General features: G+C 49.5%; 5 protein-coding genes across 5 annotated transcripts; 3 read left to right on the top strand and 2 right to left on the bottom strand.

Annotated features, from left to right (window-relative positions):
- Window positions 1–206: 206 nt before the first annotated feature.
- ARB_01038 (uncharacterized protein) lies at window positions 207–3560 on the bottom strand (the record flags this gene model as incomplete). Its single annotated transcript, XM_003012741.1, has 1 exon — window positions 207–3560. The coding sequence occupies one exon, from the start codon at window positions 3558–3560 to the stop codon at window positions 207–209; it is 3354 nt and encodes a 1117-aa protein (XP_003012787.1).
- Window positions 3561–6453: 2893 nt separating this feature from the next.
- ARB_01037 (uncharacterized protein) lies at window positions 6454–7893 on the top strand (the record flags this gene model as incomplete). The annotated part of the gene is made up of 4 exons (XM_003012740.1): window positions 6454–6577; window positions 6646–6985; window positions 7041–7481; window positions 7539–7893. 4 exons carry the CDS (start codon window positions 6454–6456, stop codon window positions 7891–7893), a joined length of 1260 nt encoding a protein of 419 aa, XP_003012786.1.
- Window positions 7894–8721: 828 nt separating this feature from the next.
- ARB_01036 (uncharacterized protein) lies at window positions 8722–9734 on the top strand (the record flags this gene model as incomplete). Its single annotated transcript, XM_003012739.1, has 2 exons — window positions 8722–8764; window positions 8863–9734. The coding sequence occupies 2 exons, from the start codon at window positions 8722–8724 to the stop codon at window positions 9732–9734; spliced, it is 915 nt and encodes a 304-aa protein (XP_003012785.1).
- Window positions 9735–11893: 2159 nt separating this feature from the next.
- On the top strand, window positions 11894–13017 carry ARB_01035 (uncharacterized protein; the record flags this gene model as incomplete). The annotated part of the gene is made up of 4 exons (XM_003012738.1): window positions 11894–11911; window positions 12104–12378; window positions 12439–12526; window positions 12604–13017. 4 exons carry the CDS (start codon window positions 11894–11896, stop codon window positions 13015–13017), a joined length of 795 nt encoding a protein of 264 aa, XP_003012784.1.
- Window positions 13018–14573: 1556 nt separating this feature from the next.
- Window positions 14574–15663, bottom strand: ARB_01034 (short-chain dehydrogenase/reductase family protein, putative; the record flags this gene model as incomplete). Its single annotated transcript, XM_003012737.1, has 2 exons — window positions 14574–14694; window positions 14750–15663. 2 exons carry the CDS (start codon window positions 15661–15663, stop codon window positions 14574–14576), a joined length of 1035 nt encoding a protein of 344 aa, XP_003012783.1.
- Window positions 15664–16798: the final 1135 nt, after the last annotated feature.

The following is a 16798-nucleotide window of genomic DNA, read 5'->3' as shown; positions in this document are numbered from 1 at the left end:
CTACTATATTCAATATGGAATGTATTTGCAGCTGGAGACTTTTATAACTACAACCTGCTATGTATATAGTGATGTATATATGTGCATGCTATATCTAGCCACAAATTGGACGAGTCTCAACTTCACCCCGGACAATAACTCAACGATCCCGCCTGTCAAAGCCGTGTTACCACCCATCAACTAGTCAGAATTAACAGGGTATATGATTACCAGGCAATCTTAGCAATAGGCCCCTTGGGGAATAGCCGCACTATTAACTTTCTAAACTCATCCATGCAGAGGATACCAACCGCCAGCGGAAGTGGTAGCAGCCAATGCTCAATGGGCACTGGAGCCGTGTTGAAGAGTTTGTTGATACCGGGTGTCTGGGTGACGAAAACTGCGATTGCCAGCGAAACCAGTACTGCACCTGCAAGCCAAGGGTTTCGACGCTGCTTACGGATTGGATCTGCCTGCAGAATGGAAAGGCGCTTGTTTCGGATGGACAGTATGTTTCCCCATTGCAGAACCACCAGGGTGACAAAATAGACACACTGTCCAACGTTATTGAAGTTCACGAGTTCGGCTTTCGTATACCCATAGAATCCATCGGTGTATTTCTCATATGCAAACACGAGAGCATGGAATGGAATGCCAGCCTTGCGATACATATATAAGAAGAACATCGCGTGGGCACATACGGTTTCCATCACCCCGATGAACAGGTATGACTGAGCGTATATCTTGAAATTGATCAAGTGGTCCTTCTTGTGATTGCGTGGTGGGAGGCTAAGGAGGTCGAACTCTTCCTTCTCCATTATTAGCGACAACGAAAGGAACAAATCTGTGAACACGCAGATGATAATCATCAAGAAAGAGCTGAGCGGAAGCGGGACACCGATGAACTGGTTCATAAGCACTGGCCATATCTCTGACCAACTTCCGGCAGGGAGGAGGTAACTGATGAGCTTCTGAAGATTCTGGAAAACGAGACGACCAAGCCGGACAGCTTGAATAATAGAATCGAATTTGTCCATAAGCACCAGATCTGCAGCCTCGATAGCAACGTCACTCCCAGAGACGACTGCAATTCCGACATCTGCTGCTCGGAGAGCAGGAGCATCGTTTACACCGTCTCCGGTGACAGCCACGACGTTTTCACGGGCCTTGAGCTCCTCGACAATGCGGAGTTTCTGCTCGGGAGTGGTTCGAGCAAAGACAATCTCCTCATATTGACAGATCTTGTCCCAGTCATTTTGAGTGAGAGAGGATATCTCAGGCCCTTCAACCAGCAAACTCTTGGAAGAAAATGAGGAAGCCAGTTGGATGTTGTTCTTCATTCCGTTAAGAGAATTATTCTTGCTGTCAAACTCGGAGACACGGTCTGGGTCGGCAGTGCCGGAGAAAATACCAATATCACGCGCAATTGCAGTTGCCGTCAAGCCGAAGTCTCCTGTAACCATGAAGAATCGGATGCCAGCACGACGACAGGAGGCAATTGTCGACCTTGCTTCTGGACGCGGTGGATCGATAATACCGTACAAGCCGATAACCGTCAGGTCTTTGGTACAGTTTGTCTTGATCTCATCCCCAAAATAGTTGGAGCCAAGTGGCGCTTGAGGAGCATATTGTCGCTGACAGAGAAGGATAACTCTCTCGGCCTTCCGAGATAGCTTTTCCTGGAAACCAGACAACTGTCGTTTTGCTGCATCGTTCAGTCGCATAACTCTGTTTTCCTTTGCAGACCAGTACGAGGTACACATTGGGAGAAGGACATCGGGTGCGCCTTTTACAAAAACTTCGTAACTGGACGGATCAACCGTGCCGTGCGGTTTATGCATTGTGAGCATCCACTTGCTCTGCGAGTTGAATGGGATTTGGAACACCCTGTCGGTTTGGGAAACAATACCCTTGGATGCCGACGCCCCTTCTGCAAGGCGAAGAATGGCACAATCTGTTGCGTTGCCGTTGATGGTTCTCTCGTTAAGAGGCTGGCTAAGGGTACCAGGCTCGAAGAAAGCGTCATTGCAGAGAATAGATCCACGATGGAACTCCGCCAGAGCGCTACCACGCTTGCCATTGTTCACTTCGTCGTTGAACTCCTCGATGGTATACTCCTGGTCGACAAGGCCAATCGACTTAACGGTCATCAAGTTCTGAGTCAGTGTTCCAGTTTTGTCAGAGCAGAGGACGTTGACACAGCCAAGAGTCTCGACGGTTGAAAGGCCTTTGGGCAGGATGTTGGCAGACTTCATTCGATGGGCAATCATCATCATTGTGAGAGCGACTCCAACGGGCATACCCTCAGGGATGAAGGCGACCACACATCCTAGAACGTTGTTCAACATCGCCACGACATCCATGAATCCGGCATGTTTAATCCTGATCCAGCCTACCCAGCTAAACAGAAGCAAGGAGGCCAGTACACAAGTCAAACCGACGATAATGCGGACAAAACGGCTGATTTCCTTTTGGATCAATGTCGGCTTCTCTTTGACATTGGTGGTAACCATGGCAATGCGTCCCATGAGCGAGCGACCGCCAGTTAAAACGACTACTCCAACGGCACGGCCATTTGTGACACCAGTACCCATGAATGCAATGTTTCGCGTCTCTAGGAAGTTGTGTTCAGTTGCGTCAAGGGCACCTTCAACTTCGTCGGACTCTCCAGTGAGCACTGATCTGTCAAAGCGGACATCACCAGAACTGGAAATCAACCTCATATCTGCCGGCACCTTGTTACCAGACGAGATGTGAACAATATCACCAGCTACAAGCTCGGTAGCCGGAAGTCGAATGATGTTTCCGTCACGAAGTACCTGTGCTTCAGAGGGAAGAAGGTCGAGGATGGAATTCATCACACGGCTGGTTGACCAGTCCTGGAAGGCCGAGAAACCAGCTTGAAGGAAGATGACAATGAGAACCAGGATGGCCATACCCAGGTTCGCCGGAGAGGGAGGGTTGCTAAGGGGCTTCCAGCAGACAAAAAAGATGATCACACCCACCCACAGGACGGAGCAGAAATCACCAAAGACATATCTTAGGATCTTGCGAAGGTAGTTTGGGCGACGGCGAGGGATTGTGTTTTTTCCATCTCGTTGAAGACGAGCACTAGCGGCCTCGGTGCTGAGACCTTGTTCAGACGAGACGTTGAACTGCTGGCAAAGCCTCTCTCGAGGAAGAAGATGGAAGTCAAACTTCTCGAAGTACTCCTTGTCGGTATGGACGCTTGCACGGCCGGAGTCTCCCTTGACGATCTCGGTGGTGGCACGGCGAGATTCGCTGATTTGAATAGACAGCGTACGGAACTCGATTGGGATACCGGTAAGGGGGTTGCCTCCAGCGCCTCCGCGAGCGCTGCTGAAAGAGTGACGGCTTCTGGAGCGCGACCGACGGCGCTCACGCTCACCAGAGGTACGACGGTTTGGACGTTCATCGTCTCCCTTTGGCTGCTGGAATGTGATGCGTCTGGGGTTTTCAGAGCCGGTTTTATCGTCAGAATCAACCTGACCACGCTCTCCCTTCTCTATATCGGCCGGCTCCTTGTCGTCGCCAGCAGGTGTTTCATCTTGGAGAGGCATTGTGCTGCGATAAGGGGGCTTAAAAAATATAAGACCAGGATAACTTTTTGATCGATTTGAGTGTTAGGAGGCGATTTATTTGAGTATTTGAAAAGACACTTAAGATTGGAGATGGAGGAGATGGTCGCTCAACTTTCAGGGTCGACGCTGGCCGTATTTATATACACTCAGTTGAGCCTACAGCTCGTGACATCCAGCTGCCGACGAGAACCAGGAAACAAAACAAAACTGGTTGTGCGAATGAGAAAAGGGAAGAGAAAAGAAAATTCTACTCCGTACGTTACGACAGCAAGCCAACACCCCCTCCTCTCGCTTCACGGTTAGGCCAAAGGAAGGCTTATGATGATGAAGAACGGCGTACGGGCCGCCTAACTGAGGATAAGTACGGGCAAAGAGGACACCAATTTCCCATTCACGAGCAGTCGAGCTCCATTCTCTATGGTTAGGAAGCGAGCTTAGACAGACATGGATGAATTCCGAGCAACGGCAACGGCAACGCCTCCTGTTGTGTAGGCGTGCGTATGTGTGCGTACGGATGCAACACACCGTCCACGGCCCCCATACCTCCAATCCCAATCCCGACGAGGTTTGATATCGCGAGCTATCAGCTAGCTAGCTAACTAGCCGACTTTAACTAGTCCCTGGCAATAAAATGCCTCATACTATGTACGACTCAGCTTCCTTTTTTATCATATACGGCCTTTGACACTTTGATGGATCATCAAAATATTATTTTATATTTTTTTTTTGATATTAACCCTGTGGCTATTCGCTGGATTAAACTAGCCATGTGGAACCCGCCATGGCTTTCCCGCACGCACGGCCCAGTGTTTGAGCATCATCTCGTGGCGCTTGATCGTGGAAATTGCATGGGTTTGCATGGGTCTCGTCGATATCAACACACACCTCTTGACGCCAGTCCCCGTTTTGGTAGTCCCAGCCGGAGCACACAGCCACAACGCAACGTCCCTCCCTGGATGCCGACGAGTAGGAACGTTTGAGATGAATTCCGGTGCAAACCCTGATCCCGGCACGCCCAGTTTATCGGGAGAGGAGAAGAGAGCAGAGTCAACATGAGATTACGATGGATTCAGCTCGTATTACAATGGGCGGCCTACGCTTGTATGTACTTGCATGATGCCTTATCTCTGACCCTGACAGGTGACATCACAAGGACGGCTGCAATGCAATCCAACCCACAGAACACGCACAGTCACTTCTTTTGATGCAACTCGGAGCATTACAGTGCGAGGCGAGAAAGCAGAAGAGGAAAAAACCCGACTGAATGTGAGTTACAGCTAAGTTTTTAGCCTCCGAATGTAAATATTTAAGCATTTTCAGCAGATGTTCTTCATGAACTTTGATTTCTTCTAGCGTGGCTATCATTCGCTACGAGTCGGCAAAGAGAAGCTTGGATTGGGGGTGATATTGGTTTGCAACCTTTGGGAATAATACAGAGAGCCTTCTAGACAAAACGGGCTGGCTATCCGCCACCGCCATATCTCTGGCCATCCTCAGCGCTGAGAAATAAATGTTCAAAGGGACAGCTATTTATCTGTTTGGCAGTGAAAATTGCATTGCAACAAAGAAGAAGCCCACCTCAAATTCTGGCCCCCCTTTATCGCCGGGGGGGTGTGGCAATTTCGCGCATAATGCAAGATCCGCAGAAGTATGACAATCCCGCAAGGAAGAAACGGAAAATTCTGCGTCTCCATGGTAGGATTTTTTTTTTTTCAAAAGATATTCATACAACCAACCGCAATCCGACTGTGAATAGGCCCGGCTGGACCCTAAAACTCATCAGTGGACCAGGGACACAGCGAGTATAAAACCGTAGATGGAAGGGCGTGGAGAGATTATAACTTCATGGTCAGCCGGTTCCATGGTTTTCTACTTTGCTTGAAAATCACCACAAGTATATATTTTTCTGCGCATTACCAGTCTTCACCTTCTCGACTTCAGGTAGAGTATGATAGTCTCCGCCTTATCATCGTCTTTTCAACTCCCTCGCAGTGAGCTCACGGCTACGGAGTACCGAGCACATCCAAGTTAATACGAGTTGAAGACTGCGAGATCCGATGAAAACTCGTCGTCGAGTCGCTTTACGCGCGGTCAGACAAGTGTGGGATGACATAATCTGACATCATAATGATGACTCATCAATAAAGATCACATGACAACATTATATAACAAACTTCCATTCATGTTACTAAGCATTATTAGATAATGCTATATCATGTGAGATAACACGTGATCTCGGAATATCTCGGACCAAGGCCGCCAGGAGCGGGAGGATCCGGGCTCTGCTCCGCTGTTCCAAAAGAGTAAGGTGTATATACACGTGACCCCTCTGAAACCCGCCCACCACTCTATTTACGAACCCTCCAGGCGATCGGTAGAGAAGGAAAAGAGGCAGAAGAAGAGAAAAAAAGGCCGTCTAGCAAGGAGAAAAGGTCAAAGAAGAAGAAAGGAAGTCCTGCTGTCTCTTTAATACCTCAATTGCGCCCAGATAGCCAGCCGAGACACGCATTGGAGACGCAGGTCAGCATATTAAGTCATCCCATAGAGCCAACTACCTAGTTACTAACTAATGGTTAGGTCTGCCCCTCCATCTTCCCCCACCACCAACTTCTCCCCGACATCCCGGCAGGACAGGATATATAAACCACTGAACCGCCTGGACACTGACCAAGCCCGTCATCTTCACCTACAATCACCACTGACCAACCGACTGAACCACTGCAAACACCGCAGACATGGCCATTACCAAGATCCACGCTCGTTCCGTCTACGACTCTCGCGGCAACCCAACCGTTGAGGTCGACGTCGTCACCGAGACTGGCCTCCACCGCGCCATCGTCCCATCTGGAGCTTCCACCGGTTCGTATCACCGATGACCAGCTGTACACTTCTCTCTTCTGCTGCCATTGAAACGCGTGATATGCTAACAGGACCCGCAGGTCAGCACGAGGCTTGCGAGCTCCGTGACGGAGACAAGTGCAAGTGGCTTGGAAAGGGTATGAGACGCGCCCCCCGTCCTCTTCCTCCCATTATATCAATCAATGGCACAGCTAACAGGGCGTAGGTGTCACCAAGGCCGTCGAGAACGTCAACACGATCATTGGACCAGCTCTCATCAAGGAGAACATCGACGTCAAGGACCAGTCCAAGGTCGACGAGTTCCTGAACAAACTCGATGGCTCTGCCAACAAGTCCAAGCTTGGTGCCAACGCCATCCTCGGTGTCAGTTTGGCCATTGCTAAGGCCGGTGCTGCCGAGAAGGGTGTCCCACTGTACGCTCACGTCTCCGACCTTGCCGGCACCAAGAAGCCATATGTCCTTCCAGTGCCCTTCCAGAACGTTCTAAACGGTGGTTCTCACGCTGGTGGCCGTCTTGCTTTCCAGGAGTTCATGATCGTCCCAAGGTATGTGTCATCAGAAAATTAGCCGCTTCTAGAGACAGTATGCTTACCTTGGTAGTGCCGCCCCATCCTTCTCTGAAGCCCTCCGCCAGGGTGCTGAGGTCTACCACAAGCTCAAGGCCCTTGCCAAGACCAAGTACGGCCAGTCCGCTGGTAACGTTGGTGACGAGGGTGGTGTTGCTCCCGACATTCAGACCCCCGAGGAGGCTCTTGACCTCATCACCGAGGCCATTGAGCAAGCTGGTTACACTGGCAAGATCAAGATCGCCCTTGACGTTGCCTCCAGCGAGTTCTACAAGGCCGACGACAAGAAGTACGACCTTGACTTCAAGAACCCTGAGTCCGACAAGAGCAAGTGGCTCACCTACGAGCAGCTCGCCGACCTCTACAAGTCTCTTGCTGCCAAGTACCCCATTGTCAGCATCGAGGATCCCTTCGCCGAGGACGACTGGGAGGCCTGGAGCTACTTCTTCAAGACCTCTGACTTCCAGATTGTTGGGTATGTGCTCTTTTCTTCTTTCCAGTTGACCAGAGGATGAAGACTAACAAGAGGTAGTGATGACCTGACTGTCACCAACCCCCTCCGCATCAAGAAGGCCATCGAGCTCAAGTCTTGCAACGCCCTCCTGCTCAAGGTCAACCAGATTGGTACTCTGACCGAGTCCATCCAGGCCGCCAAGGACTCCTTTAGCGCTGATTGGGGTGTCATGGTCTCCCACCGTTCCGGCGAGACCGAGGACGTCACCATCGCTGACATCGTCGTCGGCCTGCGCTCCGGCCAGATCAAGACTGGTGCCCCTGCTCGCTCCGAGCGTCTCGCTAAGCTCAACCAGATCCTCAGAATCGAGGAGGAGCTCGGTGACAACGCCGTCTATGCCGGCGAGAAGTTCCGCACTGCCATCAACATCTAAGCGCAGTTTTGCTGCCGATAAGTAAATCGAAACTTATGCCCTGCACGAGAGCTGTCTACCTATACACCAGCCCGGCAACAGTAACCATCCAACGAAGTGACGAACTGGGGGGACGTAGTTAAACAAGCAAGCAACCATGCTGCCAACAAAATATATGTATTAGAGAAATGAACCAAAAAAATTACGAGTTAACCTCGCCCTTATTTTACTCCGTAGTCTCCGGTCTTTGTTTCTCTTATCTCCAGGTCCTGGATGATTAATCATCCACGTGATCCCACCCCGCCAATGACGCTTCGTTGGGCAGAAAAAAAAAGCGACAGAAAAGAAAAAGCAGAAAAAAAAAGAAGAAAAAGACGACGGAACTTCGCACACACGCGAAACGCACAGAGAAGACAGAGAGCGAAAGAAGACGTTTTGACATCGACCAGGTAGTCACCTTTCGGTTAAGCATCCAAGAGATCCTCGATTTGCGATATCCAGCGAACAACCAGCCAGTGCGCCAGCCAACTCCCCCACCACGAACACCCCAGACTCCGTCGACCACCGGTACGACCAGCAGCAGCATTCACAGCCAGTTACCAACAACCATCACGGAATAGAAGAGAGAAAGCGATATCAACTAGAATCAAGAAGAAACAAGCCTCAAAAGTCTAGCAATCATGCCGCCGTCAAAGTGGGGTAAGCATCTCTTATCCGTCGGATGTTCCTGAGAGTGTCCATATTGTCCCTGTTTCCACGCTGTGGCCGTCGTTCGTGGGAGGGAGGGTTTAGTTACCAGGGTTCTCTCGCGTGGATGTGTTGGCAAGCACATCGGCTGCATCATCATACATGAGGCACGAACACCTTGCTTGGTTAAACCTCCGGAAGAGCGGTGAGATTGGGACAAGTGGGATGGACTGGAACTGGCACAGGATGATGACCTTTGAGAGACTGACAGGGGCTGACATGTTTCCTTTTTTCTTTGTTTAGAAGATGAAGAGAGTACGCCTCCATCGTCACCACCACCAGTAGCTGCCGTTGCGCGCCGCAAGTTTGATGACGAAGAAGACAGTGACGATGTATGTGGTCTATTCTTATCTTTAGTTTATGAAGGTATTATCGGCGGACTAACAGGAAATAAACAGGTTCTCGATGACTGGGAGGCTGCCGAGGACAGCGAAGTTGAGCGTGAGAAGGCCCAGAAGGCCGCTGCTGCCAAAGCAAAGGCCGAGGCCGAAGCGTTAGCAAATAAGAAGAGCCGCTCCCAGCGGATAGCCGAGCACCAGGCCGCCGCTGCACGACGACGAGCAGAGCAAGAGTCGGAGGAAGAAAGCGATTCGGAAGAAGACCTAGCCGCCAAGCGTGAGAAGCTACGCCGAACCGAACAAGATGCGGACCTGAAGCATGCCGAAGACCTATTCGGAGACATCGACTTGAACCGCACCCGCAACCGCACCGCACCCAGCAAGAGCGTGATATCAGATGCCAACGACCCGACCAAATCCATCGATCTCGCCTCAATTCCTCTCTTCAAACCCTGCACAAAACCACAATTCACGGCCCTGACCAATGCCCTCGTGCCACTACTGACAGCCCAGGCCAAGAAGCCAGCATATACCCTCTGGCTGCAGGACTTCACCAAGCAACTAGTCAAGGATCTCCCCAGCCAGGAAATCAAGAAGATTGCCAGTGCCATGACGGCTGCCAGCAACGAGAAGCTCAAGGAAGAAAAGGCCGCTGATAAGAGTGGAAAGAAGACCAAGGCCGCTAAGACCAAGACTAGCCTTGTTGCTACTCGTGGAGCAGACCTAAACGCTTATGATGATGTTGGTGACGATCTTGGAGATGATGATTTTATGTGATGTTCTTTTCATCTGCTTCGTTTGATATATCCCTGAGTTAACGATCTGCTAATATCCCTACCTCGCTTTGTTGTTTTGTCCCCCTACCATCTCACATATCTCTCTACCTACTCCGTACGCTCTGCCCATCATCTACAATCTCTTTCTTTTTACGTGTTTACCTCCCTTTCATCAGCAAAAAGTTTAGACCATGGCAATCAAACAGCCATCCAGCAAGCACATTTTACCTATCTACCACAGACCAGATTGAGACAACAGCGTGCCTTACCTACCTATCTATCTCCTTATCTCGCATACCTCCTCCTACCTTCCGATCCAGTTAGCTACGTCTTATTTAGCATGCTAGCTTACTCATTTAGGGTCTCCATAGAACTGTTCGATTAGCTGTATGAACTTCTTCAACTTGATGTCATCCCTGGGTAACCTGGCTGTCTGCCTGTTTATTGTGTTCTTGCATCTTGAATAGAAATATCATACGGGTCCTCGGGTCTGACATGTACGACAGGCTGACGCACGACATCGATGTCTAGATCTATATCTCTGGTCTACCCCTTTATCCTGCACACACATATGTACGCACTGCCAGCGGACCCTTACAAGAGTTAAATGTCCATCTTATCATCCTTCTCTTCCGCTTTTTCTTCTTCCTTTTCTCCTAAATTAAGGAGGCTGTGCCAGTCACATGACATGGGGCTCGAGAAAGAAGGATACGCAGCGCAGTTGATAGAAGCCCGACGGTCAGGAAGATAATACGCGAGGAGACGTCGAAAGCAGATGATAAATGGTAGAAGAGACGGCATGACAAGGCTGTGCGGGTGCCATCAGGCTGTTTGCCAGGGTAACTTAAGAGGGAGAAGAAGCAGAGGGTTGTGTATAGTTATATATAGCAGCGGGAGGTTGACTTATTATCATCTCCCAGCGACGACGGATGACAGGCTGCCTGGCGTTTCATAGGCAGCACGCAGAGTCAGCGACATCCAGGCCAGGCAGACAGGCGCTTAGCTCGGAGACAGGCTGACTCTCGTCGCTCTTCATCGAACAACAGCCGTAGTTAATAGTGGTAAGTAACCAGGCAGAAGAAGGGCCCAGTGAATGTAGATGTATGTAAACGACAGGTAAGCAACAACGCCAGCGTCAGCAGTAACTCGTGTAGCACTCGAGAATAGGAGCAGACAATGGGAGAAGAGGCCACCGGTATGCCGTCACCTCCATCAGGGCGCGTAGAGGCGTAGAGGAGCAAAGGAGCAAAAGGAGCCCTGGCCGGCTGGCTGTCATGTCACAGTTAGCGCTGGGGGGCGCTGCTCTGCTCGCTAACAAGGCAGAAGCCGGCCAAAGAAGACGAGCAGACGAGGAGACGACGGTGAATTAATAAATAGAGGCTGCCTCTGCCTCTTCTTTTCTTCTCTTCCTCTCTTCTCTCTCGCCATCGTCTGCTCTGCTCCTCTGTGGCGGTCCAAAGTGCTGCTAAACCGACCCTCTTGCTGCCCTGTCGTGCCTAGCCAGACCCATCGTCATCTTTTTTTTCCCACACACCTTTTCGCCCATTCGATCTTCGTCCTTCTTCCTCGTCCACCAACTTCAGCAACAAACAACAACAACAACAACACCGACAACAACCCGCCAGCGCTCGCACAACTCGACTCTCTCTCCCAACAGGACTCAACTCGTCGTCTATTCTTCGTTCTGCTGATAAAACCGTGCTGTACTTCTACTCGTATTTCCTTGTGACTCGCAAACTACGTCGATTCCGCCGTTCAATATGACATCTGAGGTACGTCTTTTTTTTTACCCCTCCCACAACCCGTTCCCTCGCGTCCGACAGAGACGCAGCAAGACCAGCAGAGCCGGCTGGGTTTGTTTTTATCTGCTGTTCTACTGCTTTGATATGCTCTGATACTGACGTCTCTTGACTTGTTTTTTGCAGCGTGAGAGGTAAATGATGGATTCCCGCGGGACCCTCCCTTTTTTCTTGCCTTGGATGGCCTGACTGACAGACGAGCAGCAAAACTTTCCTCGCGAGGCTCTGTGAGCAGGCCGAGCGCTACGATGGTAAGATAGTGACCTCCCGGGGACGAAGAGATGGCCTTTCTTCGCCCGTTCTGCCCGCGTCGTTGGGATAGTTTTGCTGACTGTTTGGTCCCTGGTGGCCGTGTGCAGAGATGGTTACGTACATGAAGGTAAGCCAGCCCAAGTCACATCCATCACGCATCACGCATCAGAACACCGCTAACAATCTCTCCAGGAAGTTGCCAGCGTATGTTTGACTCCTCCCGTTCACGTCTGGGGTGCATGTTCGACGTGATACATCTATCTGCACCCCCTGTGGCCCCTGGCGATAAGAACTAACCCTGCCTTGCCGCACTCTCTAGCTCGGTGGTGAACTCTCGGTTGATGAGCGCAACCTCCTCTCTGTCGCGTATAAGAACGTCGTTGGCACCCGTCGTGCCTCATGGCGCATCATCTCCTCCATCGAGCAGAAGGAAGAATCCAAGGGCTCTGAGAAGCACGTCCAGGCCATCAGCGAGTACCGCCAGAAGATCGAGCAGGAGCTCGAGCGCGTCTGCCAGGATGTACTCGATGTCTTGGACCAGTCTCTCATCCCCAAGGCCGAGTCTGGCGAGTCCAAGGTTTTCTATCACAAGATGTACGTTCTCCTTGATTCTGCAAAAAGATAGAAAAAAAGTATACTCATGCTTTACTACAGGAAGGGTGACTACCACCGTTACCTCGCCGAGTTCGCTTCTGGCAACAAGCGCAAGAACGCTGTCACTGCTGCCCACGACGCTTACAAGGTCAGTGCATTTACCTCCCGGGATCCAGGATCTCCCCCCTTTTTCTCCATCTGTTGGCCTCAATCTAACGTGCCTAGAACGCCACCGACGTCGCCCAAACCGAGCTAACCTCCACTCACCCAATCCGCCTCGGTCTCGCCCTCAACTTCTCCGTATTCTACTACGAGATTCTCAACTCTCCAGACCGTGCCTGCCACCTTGCCAAGCAGGCTTTCGATGATGCCATCGCCGAGCTCGAGTCTCTCTCTGAAGAGTCCTACCGTGACAGCACCCTGATCATGCAGCTCCTGCGTGACAACTTGACCCTCTGGACCTCGTCTGAGAGCGGTGAGCCGGAGCCAAACATGCCTCAGGGCCAGCAAGCCCCTGCTGAGGGTGCTACCGAGGAGAAGAAGACTGAAGAGGCCCCCGCAGATGATGCTGCTGCCAAGACCGAGGAGCCCGCCGCAGCTACCGAAGCTAAGAAGGAAGAGCCTGCTGCTGAATCCTAAACGGCGATTTCAACAGTCAGAAACCCAGGCTTTACAGGTGACCGAACTGGCACAACGGCAGAGATTATGAACGTAAAAAATTAACCAATATAAAAAACCAAAAAATTTCCCAAAAAAAAAAAAAAAAAAAAAAAAAAAAAGCCCATATCTCTCACCTTCCCATCGTCCCCGTATAGCCTTGATTCGTGTTCTATTCTGGCTCCCCTTTTTCACTTATTACAATATTCCCAACATCCGACTTCCATGTCAAATTCCCCCTTCTTTTTCCTTGTCTTTCCTTTCCTTTTATCTCAAGGGTTGTCTTATCTTCTGCTGGATCGGCGGAGTTTTTAAAGCACTTGGAGAAAGACTTTATGTCTGGACAGATCGGAATCCCCCTGTTATTTCTTTACACAATCCCCTAAACTACCCACTGCCTTCACTTTTCCCCCATACCACACACCACACCGCACACATTGCCCCCATTCCACTGGCACCGCTATCCAGTCTTGTCCTGCTTGTTGTCCTCGGAGCTTTGCGGCCCTGCTGAGTCAGCTATGCATCACATAAATACCAGTAACATGACCCTAACAAACTTGTACTGAACCAAGTTACTGCTTTCTGCTTTGACGTCCTGTCGTTACGAGCACTATCTATGCCGCTGGAGTAGATATTTGTGAATGCATAATCGGTTAATATAGTAGCTTTCACAGTGACAAGTTTATTATAGAAACAAAGCCCCTTTATACATATTCAGTGGTTTCTATAGATCAGTAGTTAAGTAGGGTCCCGGTTAAGGCTTGTTAAATCTATAATAACATATCTAGTACATATACCTCTTATATTACCTGTTGACACACAGGCTGAACCATCTGTTTCATCGATTCTGTACAAGAAAAAGCACCCACCTTTCGAGTCACTAACTAATATAAGGTTGATCTGCACTTAAAGCTTAGGTATAAGGATGGGGTTTCTATTCTTGGTGACAAGTCAACCCCATCTGATTAGACAATCTAGATTTCTCAGTTCCCCAATGGTAAATAGGTTGCTTTATCTATTAGTATATTTCAATAAATATCACAATATTGACTTCCTGGGCCTCTAACATTTTATACCCCTAGCCAAATGGTTCGAGTTTCAAAGTACAAACTGAACTAACAACTAGTTATCAACGATTGAAGAAAGGGGGGTATGGTGAATGACGGTCTAACTATGGAAATATACAGCAATTATTCGGGGTAGTATATATACGAGAGACATATTGTAACCAAGTAAGATGCAACACTCCGTACTGAAATGACTGGAATGCCTGGTTGCCAATAGAGTTAAGGCTGCGGGTTCAGCATCAGCCCTAACCAAACCTTGATGTCGCCGGCATCGTTACCGCAAACTTAAATTGTTCATAATGAGCTGGGTTGCATTGGGGGTGTTCTACCTACATTTGGAACTCAGGCAGAGCTATATAGCTGGATTGAGCGGCTTGAGCTAGTATGAAACTGGGAGGGACCTTAGAATTGTTAATTAAGTATTATAAAATGTCGTGTATTATATGCAAGGAGGACGTTCCATCGTGCTGACTAGTTGCTTAAATTTTCAAGAACCTCAGATACATTTGCAAAAGAAAACTCAGTCATGGTTTCTTCCCAGAGTAGCTCAGCCACCTCTTTGCCCTTATCTGTGTATACGAACGGCGCCATGCTACCAGGCCCGATTAGTATTTAACGCAGGGGTTAATGAAGGTTTGAATACTTACGGCTGTACCGCCCCGTCTTCTAGGTATTGTCCATGAGACTCTAAACCATGATTAACAACTGCATCGGTAATTGAGCGAGCACCAATAGCAGCGGTACGGGCAAAGACAAGTCTAAATATGCCGAACAGAATCCCTTGCAAGCTACCCTTGAAGTTCCTAGTTAAACTCGTTTGACAAAGACCTGGGTTAGGGGTATTTATGATGGCGATGGACGGAGGCAGCCGTTTAGCAAGCTGCGCTAGAAAAAGCTGAGCAAGTAGCTTGGATGTTGCGTAACGATCTTGTGGGTGAAAATTTTCCTCTCTGTCAAAAGCCGATAATAAAGGAACTGAAACTCTCTCCCTAAACCGCGCCCAGGAAGCGGTGTCCGAGGACACATTTACTAAACGTGCGGGCTGCTGAGCCGAATTTTTGTCCCTCAATACTGGTAGTATGAGGATAGTGAGTAGCGCGAGTGAGAAATAATTGACCTGAATGATCTCCTCGTGCCCGGTCTTCTCGTTTATCGCGAACGACGGCCTCGTAAAGGCTGCATTGTTGACAAAGAAATCTAACCGCTCAAGGCTTTTGGTTCGCTCCACGAAAGAAACAATGGAACTGTAGCATAGTAGATCCAGCTTCCAGACCTCGATGGAGTGGTTATCAGCATTTCTTCCGGAAAGTAGCTTTCCCCTTGCTTCTTCGCCCTTTGTTTCGTTGCGAACAGCAAGAATGAGCTTGTTTAGACCAAGATCCAGAAGCTGCTGTGCACATTCAAATCCAAGGCCGGTGTTTGACCCGGTGATAATAGCTGTTTTCCCTGCAAGATCTACTTCATCGGAAGAAGCCAGGGGCGGCATGGTGAATAGTTGGCGTTGATAAAAAGCGAGCGAAGTTGCCCGCTTCTGGATAACAGCTGCATCGAAACTTGTCATGGTGAGGGTATTTTTACCTCCCTCATCAAGATATCAATGAAAGCAAATCAATGAAAGCAAATCAGTAATTATCTGGAGATTGAATCTCTGTTTTTTGCGGGGCTGACAACTGAACAAGGGTATCTAGCGGACTCAGGGCAAACGCTTGGCCTGGGAGTCGAGTATTGAGGTGCCCGCAGGGCCATTTGTGTAACTCATCCTCATGATTCTCCCTTTTTCCAGCGTCGAGACACACTGGAAACGTCTTCGCTACCTGTAATCGTAAACCCGAGTATATGAATGCTTGGTCATTGGAACCGATGGTCCAAAGTAACTAATTTTGATGTCTAATCGTCAGTTACTGCGCCAATCTGTTTTGTTGAATTGTAGTTAATGAGCCTACAAACAACTCTTGACGGATGGCTATAAAGTTAAACCAGCGAAATACTATTCACTGAACTCATTTTTAAAAGAAAAATATATCCAGGATTCTCATCTTTTGTTTCAATATCATGAAGCTCGCTCGCTCAGGAAGGGAAGAGAGAGAGAGGATATCCAAAAAGGGGAAAGTGCTGCCTACCTAAGCAGAACTGCGGCTCAAAGTCACATGAATCCCACGTGGTATGTCACATGATGCATTAGTGATAAGCATTACACTATTCTATTTCCGGTAATACCAACACCGGGCTTACATCCGGCCGACGCCCGAAAAGACCACCTGGCCCGTTGATTCGAGCTTGCGGCGGCTTTTCTTTTCAAGCTGGGAGCGCAACAACATCTACATCGTCACTCTTCCTCCAGGTCACAGCAACGTCCTCAGCTGGCGTTCTCCTCTCCGGCTTCACTACGACCGAATTGGTGACAGAGCGGCTCTGTTATACTCGCTCGTTTGCTCGGAACAGCCTCCCCACCAATCTCGATCTCAACTACTTTTTTTTTTTGCGGGGAAGATCTCACTAACTAGTTATCTTTTACCGATATCCTCCTCTCCCTGCGGATCGTCGCGAAGAGCATAGCCTTTGCTCATACACTCGGGCTCTGAATATATACTGTCACTGTCTATGGGGGGATCGCACAAGCGGAATTGAGTGGCTGATTTTACCTTTTTTCTGGTTCTCGTCAGCTTTCGACCAGCTTCGATTTGTCAGCGTGAAAT

The sequence above is a fragment of the Trichophyton benhamiae genome (genome assembly GCF_000151125.1).
Source record: "Trichophyton benhamiae CBS 112371 chromosome Unknown contig02295.1, whole genome shotgun sequence".
NCBI lineage: Eukaryota > Fungi > Ascomycota > Eurotiomycetes > Onygenales > Arthrodermataceae > Trichophyton > Trichophyton benhamiae.
Note: the sequence above shows the minus strand (reverse complement) of the source record. Positions and strands in the feature narration are given on the sequence as shown.